Here is a 13,969-nt window from a genome sequence, read left to right on the forward strand (position 1 = left end):
CTCAGAGCGTCTCTGCCTGCAGTGTAGGTGGCCCGTCCTGGACATGCTAACCGTGCTCGGCCCCCAGTCACACAGATGCTGGGAGACCCCCAAACCTGGGGGGTGAGGGTGGCAGGGACTCCAGAGAACACAGCCCGCGTGCAGGTGTCTAGCCCAGGCCCCGGGTCAGCAGAGGCCCAGTCCATTTTCGTGGGTGTTGGTGTTGGGTGCCCTCCGTGCCTCTGACCTTCCCCTTCACCCCCCTGCGCCAGCCACTTCCTAGTGGGGCCGAAATGTCCTTGTTGGAGGTGGGTTAAAAGTAAGCGGGTGGACTGTCGGTAGCTCTTCGGGACGCAGTTCAGGAGGATGGGAGGCAGGTTGGGTCCCTCTGAACACCGTGGGACAGGCTCTACTCACGGATGCGTCTGCTGGGGCCACCGAGGTCGTGCCTCTGAGGAGCCGGTGGCGGGAGGGCATGCTGCCTTGGCCTTTGACCTTGTCTTTGACCTTCGCGATTGTCCTTTCCAGGCTAGTCGCATGGGGGTGGAGGCCGTGGTCGCCCTTCTCCAGGCCACCCCGGAGACCCCGGCCTGCGTGGTGTCGCTGAGCGGGAACCAGGCTGTGCGCTTGCCGCTGGTGGAGTGCGTGCAGATGGTGAGTTCCGGGCATTCCCGCGCTCACTGAGCTCCCCCAGGGCACAATGTCGTGGGTCTGGGGCACATGGAGTAACCTCCGCAAAGGTGAGGTCAGTGTGTCGGGAGGGAGTGTGTGCAGACGAAGAAGACGCGGAGGAACACGGGTCTTTGGGGCCCGTCCTGGGGGCGAGGTGGACAGGGCTGGAGCTCTGCGATTTCAGCCGCTCCTGCCCTCCTGTCCCTGAGGACTTTCCGACCAGAGAAGAGGCCGTGAGGCGGCTAATGCAGGTGACATCCTGATGTGCCCCAGCCTCCTTCAGGCCCGGGAGGGGGTGCCCCTGGACGTAGGGAAACGGGCTGTGGTTTTCCAGGTCACTGGCCACCTGAGGAGGTGGCAGCGAGTCGCATTAGATGCCGTCCCTGTTTTTATTCTCCAAAGCCTATCCGTGACCGCCCTTTTCTTGGCCTTTCCGGCAGCTCTGAGTGAACGTACTGTGTAACCTAGACAGACAGAGAGGTGATTACGTAATCACGTCCGGGGACTTGTTGAAAGTAGCCATAGAAACACGCTTTCCAGAAGGCTTTGGGGGTGAATAAATGTGCGTGCACGAGCGTGTGCGGCTGCAGGTGCGTGTGCATCTGCTATCTGTCAAGGGCCTGGCACGTTCCTCTCCCCAGTGACGACAGGGGGTCGGGGGTATTTTTCTTAGCGCACAGATGAGGGAGCTGACGTTCAGAGGGGAATAACTTGCCCAAGATCCTCACGTCGAGAGGGGTGGAGGCGGGCGTGAGCGCTTCCCCAGGGCTGCCGGCCCCCCGCACCGCCATCCTCCCCACAGCGGCCCCCCCGCCCCCCGAGAGGCCGGTTCTGTCATGCTTCTTCCTCACCAGAATCCAGTGAGGAGTTGCTCAGAAGGCTGCCTGTCTAAGAGCCTGGTTTCGCTCTGGCTTTGCTCTCGGGGATTTCAGGATCTCCCTCCCCGGCTGGCTGTGCCCACCCCCATCCTTGTTCCCAAGCTGCCCGAGCCGCGCAGGCCCAGGCGTATTCCTCGCAGCCGGCACTGGCCGTGACTTGCTGACCATGGGCTGCCAGGCTGGAAGGTTCGGCGCGAAGCGGGCGGGCGGGCAGGAGCCGCGGGGTGCAGCAGCTCTGCTCATCCACAGGCGTGGGAGTCTTGACACGTTCTCTCTTCCTTATTTGTTTGAAGACCCAGGACGTGCAGAGGGCCATGGACGAGAGGAGATTTAAGGACGCCGTGCGGCTCCGCGGGAGGTGACTATCCGGAGGGCTCTGCGTTCTCGGGCTGGCACTCTCTCGTGCTCCTTCGGTCCGAGCGCACAAAGTCGAAGGCTGAGACAGGCCGCGGGGCGCCGCTCTGTGGCCCGAGGGCCCTGATGGGTAGCTGGTCTGCTTTCTGGCCAGTGGGGCTGTTGAGAGCTTAGCGAGGTACAGATAGAAAGGGGTTCGTGGCTGGCGTTTTGAGAAAGACGCTGGAGTGCACGGAAGACCAGGTCTCTCAGCCACACGCACAGCACGCACCGTCGTAACTGGAAATACCCGGGGCCCTGGGGACGTGGGGTGGCGCCCCGAGCAGGCGCATGCCGACTGTGTGCGTCCGGCACAAGCCGCTCTCCCAGGGGAGCCCCTCACGCTCTGCCCGCCCTGTAACCTCAGGCCCAATGGCGCCCTTTCCTTCCAGGAGCTTCGAGAGCAATCTGAACACCTACAAGCGGCTCGCCATCAAGTTGCCGGATGATCAGATCGTGAAGGTAGGGGACACTGCGCTGTCCCGAGAGCCACCCCCATGTTCCCCGCGGACCCGCGCCTCTGGGCTCCCGGGCTGCGCACCCACCATGCGCTTGGCGGTGTGTGCGGCGCGGACACGGCCTGCCCTCCCCTGTCTCGCAGAGCAACTGTACCGTGGCCATCATCAACGTGGGGGCGCCCGCCGCTGGGATGAATGCCGCCGTGCGCTCGGCCGTGCGCGTGGGCATCTCAGACGGGCACAAGATGCTCGCCATCTACGACGGCTTTGAGGGTTTCGCCAAAGGCCAGGTGAGTCCCTGGGGGACGTCGTGGGGAACGGAGGACTGCCCTTCCTCGGCTGCAAACCTACGGCTCCGTGAAGAGGTGGACACGGTTGCTGCTCTTTGGGACGCCTTCTGCTCTGGATCCATCCTGGGGTTCGCGCTCTGGGCCCTGCAGGGATTATCTGCGTGGAACGCACCACCGGTTTTGTCCGGGGGCCACAGGCAGTGGGGCCGTGGGGGCCGTGGGGGCCGTAGGGGCCGGCCTTCGCGGGGAGGGGCCAACAGAGGCTATTGTGCCGTTGGAGGGGGCGCGGCCAGCAGGCACTCAGATGAAAGCTGGTGGAAAGAGCGAGCACACACTTCTTGTGTGCTTACTGTGTACACTCAGCACTCCTACGAGATCTGCAAACCTGAGATATCAGCCCCGTTCTCCTTATGCAGAAACGGAGGGGCACAGAGACACTAATTATGTGTCACATGCTGCAGGAGCTTAGTGTGGCTGAGACTGTAAGTGTGTCCTGCCGGACCGTATTTACTCACCCGATCACCCAGCAACACCCTGAGTTCTTACCCTGGGGAGGCCAGCTGGTGCAGAAAGCAAAGCCCCTCCGCCGGGTTGTAGCTTGGGGAGGGAGAGGATGGTGAGCGAGCAGGGGGAGCACGGCCTGGCACTCGGGCAGGGACCCCGCTGCACAGACGCCCAGAGGAGGGAGGGGGTCTGCCCTGGGACCCTACGGACACACGGCCCCGGGAAGGGATCTCAGACTGGGGACGGAGGTGCTGCATCATGTCCATGAGGACGTGCAGGCCGGGCCAGGGCAGCACCAAGGCCCAGAGGGGTTCGGGACGGCGGGCTCACGCTGCCGCTGCAGCAGCGGAGCGGGGGAGTGGACGGGGATGGGGCCAGGAGGCTTGTAGGTGATTGGAAGGAGTTTGGCTCTTGCTTGGAGAAGACAGGAGGGTTTTGAGCAGGGCGGGACCGTGGAGGGGGGACTGGACGCCCAGGGGGAGGCGTCCGGGGAGTAAGCAGGGTTGGGCTCGGGGTCTCTAAGAAGTGCAGGCAGAAGACCGGAGTTTGGGAGGAATTGGCGCACAGAGCAGACCCCCAGGTTGGCGCCCCTGTTGGCAGACACGACCTTTGCTCCTAGGAGTGGGGAGGGGGCCGGCGCAGGAGACAGCGTGTGTGCGCGCCTAGCTGGCCTCAGCTGCGCTCTTTAGGTTTCTTCCAGTTTTTAAAGAAGTTTCCTTTTAGGTCAGTAAAGAAAAACAGTCTCTGTTTTTCTTGCATTCCCATGGGTAGAGCTTGGCCAGCCGAGGTCTGGATCTGATCTGCGTGGCGGGGGGTACGCGGCAGGAGAGCTGGGCCCGGGCGTCCTGGGTTCTGACCCGCTCAGTGTCAGGACGGGGGAGGGGTGGGCTCCCGAGCTCCTCGCAGGCCTCTGGGGCGGTGCCCCTGCTGAGGGTGCAGACCCGGGAGCCGTCTGCACAGCTGACCCCCCGTTCGTTTGTTGCTCCCCAGATAAAGGAGATCGGCTGGGGGGATGTCGGAGGTTGGACTGGCCAAGGAGGCTCCATTCTCGGGACCAAACGGTAATTCCCCCGTCTCGATTCTGACCCGCTCTTAGGAAGGAGAAGGACCCCCCATCCTAGAGGAGTAGCTGGTGCAGAAAGTGCGGCTGGCTCACCTGCCAGCCCCCCGCCCCATGAGCGGCCCGGCTTGTGCCCTGGAACAGAGACGAGGCACATGGCTTACAAATATTCACAAGCTTTTATAGTGCATTTTTTTTTCTGATGAGGCATTAGGATTCTTTTAAGGTCCAGCAACTGCACAGCTGAACGTTTGTTCCAGTTTGTGTTGTTTTTGTTTTTGTTTTTGTTTTGTTTTAAACAGACTCTCTGCAGACTTGCTTTCCCAGCTCCGCTCTCCGGCCTGGGTGCCGCTCGTGGGGGCTGCAGGGCTCGGCCCGGGGCTGGGGGCTGGGCGAATGGGGTTGGGGAGGCACAGCGGGTGCTGGTGGGGTGTCACCCGCTGTGCAGGGTCTGTCCAGCCTCACGCCTTCACTGAACTGTTTCTAGCACGCTGCCTGGGAAGTCTTTGGAGGACATTGCCATACAGATGCGAAAGCACAGCATCAACGCGCTGTTGATCATCGGTGGATTTGAGGTACGTCCCTGTCTCTGGGCACCTGCTGGTTCGTCCGTGCTGTAGGTTTGGGGGGTGAGCGTGGGCAGGCTTCCGGCAAGCACAGTGCGGTGGGCGGGGGGCGGTAGCCCCTGGGCCCTGGGGGCCACTGCAGGAGCCGAGTTGGGGCACAAGCATGGGACTCCCTACCTGGGATGCATCTGTCCACTGAGTTCTCATGCGTTTCAAGTCTGCAGAAATGATCATCTCTCAAATTCAAGGCCCAATGGCCATCAGAGAGCAGGGCAGTTGCGTGGCCCTATCACTTCCGATTGCATGTTGGACCGCAGACCTAAATTTTTTTTATTCACCCAAGATCGGTCCCCTAATAACCTTTCCACTTGCTTTAAAGAAAACATGAGGACCTCAAATAATGAGACCCTTGCCCACAGGAGATGTGGTGTCGCCTCTGTGTGACGCGGTCTGGTGACCCTAACGCCTTCCCGTGGTTTTAACGGCCCCTCCGCTCCCCTCCCCCCCCACACCTGCACGCCGCTGACAGGCTTACCTGGGACTGCTCGAGCTGTCAGCTGCCCGGGACAAGTACGAGGAGCTCTGTGTCCCTATGGTTATGGTCCCCGCCACGGTCTCCAACAATGTGCCGGGCTCCGATTTCAGCATCGGCGCAGACACCGCTCTGAACACCATCACCGACGTAAGTCTGTGCGGTCAGCAAAGCAGGTGCTGCAGACGCTAACCCGGAGGGCGCCTGGCCCGCTTTTATTTGCCGTGCACTAGAGACTGTGAGACCTGGGCTTGTTTCCAGAAAAATCTTTTTTCTTTCCTTTTTTTTTTTAAAGCCTGACCATCTCTAATCCAATGCCCAGAGTTGTTTTATCACCACCTCTTGTCCTGTGCGGCGGCCAGGATGATGGGTCCCTGCCGAGGCCCATCGAGCGACACAGAGCATCTGCAGCCCAGCTCGTTGTGGGCTAGGGTTTTGTGATTTGGATAATCATTGAAGTTAGGTTTCTTTTGGCTGGGCCAAACTGACTTCACTCCCATAACATTATTTATTAATTTTTTAAAGATTTTATTTATTTTAGAGATAGTGACAGAGACAGTGAGAGAGAGCAGAAGCGGGGGGAGCAGCGGGCGGCGGGGGGAAGTTGACTCCCCGCGGAGCAGGGAGCCCGATGTAGGGCTCCCGGGATCATAACCGGAGCCGAAGGCAGACGCCCAACCCACTGAGCCACCCAGGTGCCCCAGCCCGTAACGTAATTTATTACGACAGATCCTGGGTCTGATGGCCCCTGCACGGATGTTTGAGGCTAGAACCTGAGCTGAGGATTCTCTAATTTTGTTCACCGACCTGAACCCACCAGTGGCCTCCATCCTACTTGTGGCTGCAGCCACGAGCACCATTCTCCCTGTTGTAACTTGGGGACTCTAACTCACATCTGAAAGATCCCTGACGCCCTGTTAGTTGTTTTGGTCAAAAGGCAGTAACACAACAGAAATGCACTTGTGTTACCATATTTGTGAGTCACACTGAGGAAACGGCATGGGAGCTCAAAGCACAGTTACCAATGGGATACATTTCTTCTTTTTAATCTGGCGTCTAAAATTTTCCAGTAAATTCTTCAGTCTTTATTTTCCTTGTGGGACACAGATCCCATGAATGTTTTTCTAGGATTTTTTTATTCTTAACCCCATGGGATCAAATTTGTCTCTAGTGCTGGTAAATAAAAGAAATGCTTTTTAAATAAAATTCAAATGGTAAGTAATGCTTAGCGCTTGCTTTTTTGTGTTTTGTTTTGCTTTTCTGAGCTTCTTCAACTTTCTGTGGTTTCTTTACTAAAAAACCCTGCCCCATGTCTCCTGTGTGTCCACGCTGGAGCGTCCCTGTCTACACTACTAACCTATGGCCGGGCCGTTGAGCCCGCTGTCCTGGTGATCATTGCTCCTGCTTTGGCTGGTGTGAAGCAGTTCTGCTCCTGATCGGGCTCCAACCTTCCGTGGAAGGGTCACTGTCCCTCCCTGTGCATGACCGTTGTCCAGGCTTTCCTGCTTTTTTCTCTGCCTTTGGCTGGAGTTTGCATCTGCTTATGCTCAGTGGAAGCAACTGCAAGTTCATGTTTCCTAAGTGTCACCTGCTCTGACCCTCCTGGGGTTGGGGGTGGATGGGGACTCGGGACTTGTCCTCGGCAGGGCCTGGCCCCGGTTGGCGTTCACCTCCCTGTGACACGAAGCCAGGAGCCTTCCACTTCAGAGTTGCAGGTTCCTCTGCTATAAAACATGGTTTCCAGGTTATAAAGATTAGATACAAAAAATATGCGGAAACTCTAAATGATCCGCTTTGCTCCCCTTGGAGGGATTTGGAAATCTGTTATATGATCTTTTAAATCTGGTTTCTCATTCGTTTGATTTTCTCCCACCAGCTGCCCAGTTGCAAGGTCGGCAGCTTTGTGTCCATGCCGGTGCCAGACCCACCCTCACTAGGCGAGCAGGTGTGCGGGTGTGCCGAGGCCCCGAGCCCGCGGGTGGCTTGGGACCCGTGGTGAGTCGGGTGCTCAGGGTGACCTGGGTAAGAGCTTCAACGCCCACGCCTGGGCCCGCTGAGCGTGTGCGGGTACGGGCACGGCATGTGGACATCGCCGGGTTTCTTGCAGGGTTGTGTTTGTGCAAGCCAGAGTGAGGTTGTGTGTTGCTTAGGAGGTTTGGATCTGGGTTGGAACCCAGTGGGGCTGGCTGCATAGAGGGGAGCGGCAGGCTGGAAGTGTGCCATAGGGGGCTGAGGTGACGGGGCACAGGGCGCTCTGCGTCCCTCCTGATCTGCTCTGGAGGGACCAAGCACCCGTGAGTTTAGTGTGGGTTCGTGCGCCTCCCCCAGGAGCTCCTCCTGGCCACATGGCTGGCCGCCCGGAGCGCCCGGAGCGCTGGGGTTCTGCCCCCGGGGCACGTCGGCAATGCCAAGGATGGTTTCGGTCGGCAGAATCGGCTGTGGGGGCACCCCTGGCACATGGTGGGTAGAGGCCCAGCTGCTGCTGACCCCCACGACCTCAGCACAGCCCCAGCTCAGCCCCACTGCAGGGAGCCATCGGCCCCAGTGTCCGCAGTGCCGAGGCCCCTGACGTGTCGCGTTCTTGGGCGCTTCCGTCACTGTCCTCAGCGATGACGTCCTCCGTGTCTGTGCGTACGCTCGGCTTACCTGTGCGTCACTCAGAACAGGCCTCTGTGCATCTTGTGTGTCGTGGAGGCTGCAGTGACTCCAGGCACCTCTGAGCAGGGGTTCAGAAAGCCGTCCCGCCACGGCTGCGCGCTCGCAAGGGGGCTGCGTTGGCGTCCCCAGAACTAGCACACGAGCCATCCCGCTCCGAGCTGAGCCCCGTGGTGCCAAGGAGGCTGGGAGGGTGGCCGCCCCGTTAGGAGCTCAAGGAGATGGGAGCCAGGGTTATTTCCCCCCGAGGTGTCTTGTCTTTTCTTGGTGTTCGTGCAGGGGTGTCGTGTTGTAAATCCTGTGCGCTCAGAGCCCGAAGCGGAGGTCCGCGTTGCTCCCCGGACTTTGGGCCCGACGTCCCCTCCAGCCCTACCCCCGCTCCCTCTCCTGGCAGGGCTGCCCCCATCCCCACTGGAGGGTCCCAAGAGTTTTCCTGGAGATTGAGGGAAAGTTCTTGTGGTTACGGGATGCCGGATTTAGAGATGCTGACCGCCCTCCTGGCCTCAGAGCCCGCCCTGTGACTCCCAGGGACAGCCAGCTGCACACCTACCCGCGCTGGCACTCCATACGGGGCCCCGAGCTGGACCTGGGGCTGGAAGGCAGGGTCCATGCGGGGACAGGGGGGCAGGCTGAGGTGGAGGAGGGCGAAGGCAGAGGGGCTGCGAGGCAGGGGAGTGACCCCCTCACCTGCCTCCTGGCCGCTCCCCGGACTAATCCACCATAGGCCACAGGCCCGCCATCCACACGTCCTCGGGCCACAGGCCCCTGGGACTCGATGTGTTTTGGGGAAACATGGGGCCGTGGAGAGCATGGGCCTCTCCGGGAGGCCTGGGCCGTCCCCCTTCATCCGTGTGCACTCCTGCCACAGCACTCGGTGGTCACGCAGGGGGGTAAGTACAGCCCTACAGGGGTCCGTGTACCTGCGGGTGGTCTCTCAAACCGCCCAGCCGTACAGCGAGCCTGGTGGGTTCGGGGACGGTGGACGGTGGGCCTGTGTCCACTAATGAACACTTGGATTAACACTGAGGTGGGCACCGCAAACCTCTGCCTGCGTGCTTACGAACAGCCCCGTTCTTTGACCTCGGAGGCAAACACATTTACCTTGGGGTCCCCGAGCAGTGCTGGGGCTCAGGCCGCTCCATGCTGTTGTGTCAGGCTGGGAAGGGCTTGGGGAAGAGCAGGGGTGCACCCTGCCGGGGTCTCCAGCCCAGTGACTGCTTGTCGCCCTGTGGGCTGCCTTTCACGCCGGTGCCGGGGTCCCTGCTGAGGCCGAGCCGGCAGGGCCCCGCGCCCCCGTGGACCACACGAAGCTGTCAGGCTGGCCTGGCCCCGATTATGCTCCCACCCAGTTGGCCTCCCTCGGGGCTTCCGAGCTGCCAAGAAAGGTCTGCTGTTCGTCCACCACTAACATGGCCCCTCCCCCGGCTCCTGCTTTGCTGCCTGCCTGCTTGCGTCCCCTCCTCCTGGAGGCCTGCACCCCATGGCAGCATCCCCACTCCCGCAGTGCCCCTCGCTGCAGACCCAGAGCTCCCACGGCCCTGGCCCCGTGGATGCAGCTCGCAGGGGGGTGCTGGGGAAGTCCCGCTGACCGCCCGCACCGCTGCTTCAGGCTTTCGAGAGCGCCATTCTGTTCGCTGATGTGCGCGACCGCCACCAGGAGTTTTGTGTTCCCATTTGCGTCCTGCCGGCCACCATTAGCAACAGTGTCCCAGGCACGGACCTGAGCATGGGCTCTGACACTGGCCTCAATGCCGTGGTGGAGGTAAGAGGGCCCCGTGGCTCCATCAGGCCGGGCGCGGGGGGTCTTTCTCTTCCCCACCTGATGCTGCAGAAGGAATGAGCCACAGTTAGGATTCCTTTCGTGGTCCATTAGTGGGAGCTCATAGCGTAGGGAGAGCCTACCACCCACTGTCAGCTGGAACGAGACGGTCCTCCAGCGCTCCGGGTGATGTGTTCTTGCACACCCCAAAACAAGAGGCCCTGGTCTCTTGTGGGCTGTGTCCAGGAGGCTTGCGCTTGTGCTCGGGGGGATGGCCAGCCCGGACGTGGGGTGCGTGCAGGGATTCGGGGCCTGTGAGTGTGAAAGCTCTGGGGGAGAGTAGGCATGTCTGCAGCTTGGACACGCCCTTGGTTGTGCAGGGGGAGGCTCGGCTCCCGGGGACGGCCCCCCATCCTCGGGGGTCCGGCAGGCCCCTGCACTGGGCACTGACTGGTCTGTGGGGTCCATGTGGGAGCCAAGGACTTCCGGTAGCGCAGCGGTGGGCTGCTATGGGGTGCGGTCCTCCCCTAACAGGAGGAGGGAAGTGGCCAAGGGTGGGCCGTGTTCTTGACATTCACGTCCCCTGGGCTCCAGAGACACCTGTTCAGCAGACACCTGATTCTCAGGAACATCCCCGTCCTGGTCCACGGGCTCTTTCCTGTCTTCACTCTGTTCTGAGCTCCACCTTATCTTTTCACACGACTTAGGTTTTTAAAACACGTGTGATAAAACGTTAGCAGCGTTGGAACTCTAACTCCCGAGTTTCGAGTCCAGTGGGGCCATGCCCAGAGACTGTGCTGGGAGAATCATCCGGCTGCCGCTGCAGACGTCAGTGCTCCCGGATTCCTCGCTGTCCCCCCAAAGGCAGAGCACCCCCTCCGTGTACCCCCAGTGCGGGGTGGGGCTGCCGTCCGTGCTGAGGCTTTGTCAGTGCTGGTTTTAGTAACTGAGGGGAGCATGGCTGCAGTTGCCGGGTTAGGACCTGGTGCGTCTGGGGCCCGCTGTCCCCCGGCCATCTCCCGGGAGCGGGACAGTGGCTGGAGCTGGTGCCGGAAGTGGGCCACGCCGGGGAGAGGTTTGGTGTGTACTTGCAGATGTTATTTCGGGGCCAAGCCAGCAAGCGCTGGACCGGAGTGGTTGTGCGGGATGGAGCCAGGTGAGGGCACCGTGGTCCCGGGAGCATGCACGTGGTCTGCGCCGGCGAGGCAGTGCAAGGCGGCGGATGGAGGGGTCTGCTGTTGCACCCCTGAGCCTGTGTCCCGAGCACGGCCCGCGGCAGACGTTTTCTTAGGAGACCCGCTGTCTGAGCGTCTGGAAGACTCCGGAGGGCCTGTGTCTAGGAGCCACTGTCCAGCTCCGAACAGAGCTGCCCTCAGGGGCTGGAGTGTTTGGGGTAGACTGAGAGTGACCAAAACCCAAATGTCACAGGCAGCTTTTCAGAAGAAGCCAACCTAACAGACATTGCACTGAGCCCATAAAACCTCACGGTGCCCATGTCCCGCGAGGCCACGTGGGCAGCTGCAGCGAGCTGGTCCCAGCCCCGCCGCAGTGGGCAGTGTCAGGACACGGGGTCGGTGAGCACACCAACCAGGGGCAGGGGGGGTCGCCGGGGTCTGCAGCCTCAGTCTGTGCGCGTCCCAGCCTGGACACCCCCACGCCGGAATGACCCGTGTCCTTCTCTGTGGCCAGACATGTGACCGCATCAAACAGTCGGCCAGTGGGACCAAGCGCCGCGTGTTCATCATCGAGACCATGGGGGGCTACTGCGGCTACCTGGCCAACATGGGAGGGCTCGCCGCTGGAGCCGATGCTGCCTACATTTTTGAGGAGCCGTTTGATATCCGAGACCTGCAGGTACGTTGATGCTGCGGGGCCCTGGGTGACACGGTTGTGTCAGGGGGCTGGCTCTGACGGGAGGGCGATGGGGTTGACAGGACACCAAGGTTTATACACTGTCAGTGACCCCCTCACCGAATTGAGGGGCGTGAGCTGATGCACCAACTTCCCGTTAGACCTCCGTCCACGGGTCAGCCCAGTGTCCTTGTGGTGTCCATGTGGGAGGGTGGCCGGGGCACATCCTTCCCGGAACCCTGAGGCCCGCCTGCTGGAAAGGCTGGGTGTAACAGGGGGGTGCACGGCGCCCACCGGGGTGGCGGGACCTGTGAGGTCACGGTGCGGCGGGCTTAAGGCACTAAGAACAAAACAGAACCAAACTGAACGCCTGTTCTCTCTGGTTGGCATGCTTCCTTTAAAGAGTTTTTTTTTTTTAAATTAACAGTGTATTTTTTAGAGCAGTTTCAGGGTGAGGACAGAGTTCCCCCGCACGCCTGCCCCACACCCAGCAACACCCCACCAGGGTGGGACCGTTGTCAGAACAGATGCCCCCCCACCCACGCTGATGCATCCTCAGCACCTGGGGCCACAGCTGACATCAGGGTTCCCTTTGGGATCCCAAGGCTGACATGCGCTTTCCAAATCGGCAAAGGTTCCTAGGGCCCAGCTTTATGGGGGGTGAGTGGCCAGTGCAGGGGAGTCGGGCTGCGCAGCCCCCGTGGGGAGAGAGGGGAGCTGGTGGGAAGGCTCCAGGGGGGCATTGGACAAAGACAAGCCTTAGTAAGACAGACACAACTCAAACCCACAAAAATACAAATAAAACTAACTTTGTGCTGCTGACGTGAGCACAGGAACTTTAAGGTCTTTCTATGTTTCTGGACCACATAAATCAAGTAGAGACTTGCTTGATATGGATTTCTTCACAGTGTGGAATTAAATGTTTGTACTTCAGAAAGCCACGTCAAGACCATGCTCGGCCAGCGCATGTCTCTGCTCCGGCACACGGACCCTAACCACTGTGATGATGACTGAGGTTTGCTTACATGCAAACACCTCCGTTCCTTGCCCAGTTTCTGTGCTCAAGACACAGGACTCCTTTCCTTATAAACTCTGTACACGAATTCAAGTCTGTAACAGCTTCTCCTGGCCCCCAAATCCTTAGGCAGTTAGGAGATGATGTACGACGTCAGGTACACCAGTTTTTCCTCTGTCGGGCAAATGAGGAGCGACGGACACTGGGGACACACAGGCTCAGGGCACAGATTATGTGAATTCGCGATTTCAGAGGGAAAGCTATTCCTTGTGGAAAGCGTGCTGCAGGGAAGCTGGGCCCCGGACGCTGTCCCTGTGCCCAGTTGAGCGGCAGCCCTCCCGGGCCGAGCGCGCTGCCTGACCTTGTGTGCTGGTCTCTTCTGGCCCGTGTGCACCCCTGGTCTGTGCGCGCCGGGCGCTGTCCTCTGTGCCGTAGTGGGAGCCCTGACACGCTCCCTGCTGCGCGTGCGGTACTAGGGTCACGCGGCGGGCGCCAGGTCCAAGCCTCCCGTCTGACGGACTAACAACGCTCTTCCCTAGTCCAACGTGGAACACCTGACGGAGAAGATGAAGACCACCATTCAGAGGGGACTCGTGCTCAGGTACGGACACTCGTCCTCGCTCACCGAGCCCGAGCTTCCCAGACGACCCGGCCCCAGGGTCGGAACACTCCGGGGCGGTCATCAGTCACCACTGAAGAAATGCAGGAGGGGCCGTTGCACGCTGCGTCAAATACGGCATACATTTACGTAACTCAAGGGTACTTCGCAAAAATTCACTTTTGCTTTGTAGTTTTTTGTTTGGTTTGGTTTTGGTTTTTAAAGATATCACCAAGTCATTTCTTTAATTAAGCCACTGGCATTTCTAAAGAACACGTGTAGTCCAGGCGGGCACGGGCCGGTTGCCCACCCCGCCGGCGCCCTGAGCCCGCGTCTCCCCTCGCCGCAGGAACGAGAGCTGCAGCGAGAACTACACCACGGACTTCATCTACCAGCTGTACTCGGAGGAGGGCAAGGGCGTGTTCGACTGCAGGAAGAACGTGCTGGGCCACATGCAGCAGGTGGGGCCTGGGGCCCGCGCGGCACTAAGCAGGCCGCCGTCCGGAGGCTCTATGTAGATGGATGCCTTATTTTAGCCACAATGGGGAAAAAAACTGTGTGCTCATGAGATGTTTTTAAACATCTTGGCATTTACTTCCCTATGTCATAGTTCCATTTCAGTCATACCAGATACCACCAGCTTTAGAAATTCTGTGTTGGCGTAGATGGAAGACGATCAATGTTCAATGTTGGAAACGTTGATTGGAAAAACCTAATCAAATGAAGTACTTCATTCAGTTTTGGGCCTTAGTAACTATC

General features: G+C 60.0%; 1 protein-coding gene across 1 annotated transcript in view; it reads left to right on the forward strand.

Moving 5' to 3' along the window:
- PFKP (phosphofructokinase, platelet) overlaps window positions 1-13,969 on the forward strand; it is a 47,608-nt gene that overhangs the window by 29,325 nt on the left and 4,314 nt on the right. Inside the window, exons 8-19 of the mRNA XM_081818896.1 lie at window positions 252-261; window positions 322-633; window positions 1,823-1,887; window positions 2,315-2,384; window positions 2,524-2,670; window positions 4,165-4,235; window positions 4,722-4,809; window positions 5,330-5,482; window positions 9,597-9,749; window positions 11,436-11,600; window positions 13,152-13,213; window positions 13,560-13,671. Coding sequence (XP_081675022.1) covers window positions 252-261; window positions 322-633; window positions 1,823-1,887; window positions 2,315-2,384; window positions 2,524-2,670; window positions 4,165-4,235; window positions 4,722-4,809; window positions 5,330-5,482; window positions 9,597-9,749; window positions 11,436-11,600; window positions 13,152-13,213; window positions 13,560-13,671 — 1,408 coding nt within the window. The remainder of the gene's footprint in view (window positions 1-251; window positions 262-321; window positions 634-1,822; window positions 1,888-2,314; window positions 2,385-2,523; window positions 2,671-4,164; window positions 4,236-4,721; window positions 4,810-5,329; window positions 5,483-9,596; window positions 9,750-11,435; window positions 11,601-13,151; window positions 13,214-13,559; window positions 13,672-13,969) is intronic.

The sequence above is a fragment of the Leptonychotes weddellii genome, chromosome 5, assembly GCF_054177405.1.
Source record: "Leptonychotes weddellii isolate Sample4059 chromosome 5, ASM5417740v2, whole genome shotgun sequence".
NCBI classification, from domain to species: domain Eukaryota; kingdom Metazoa; phylum Chordata; class Mammalia; order Carnivora; family Phocidae; genus Leptonychotes; species Leptonychotes weddellii.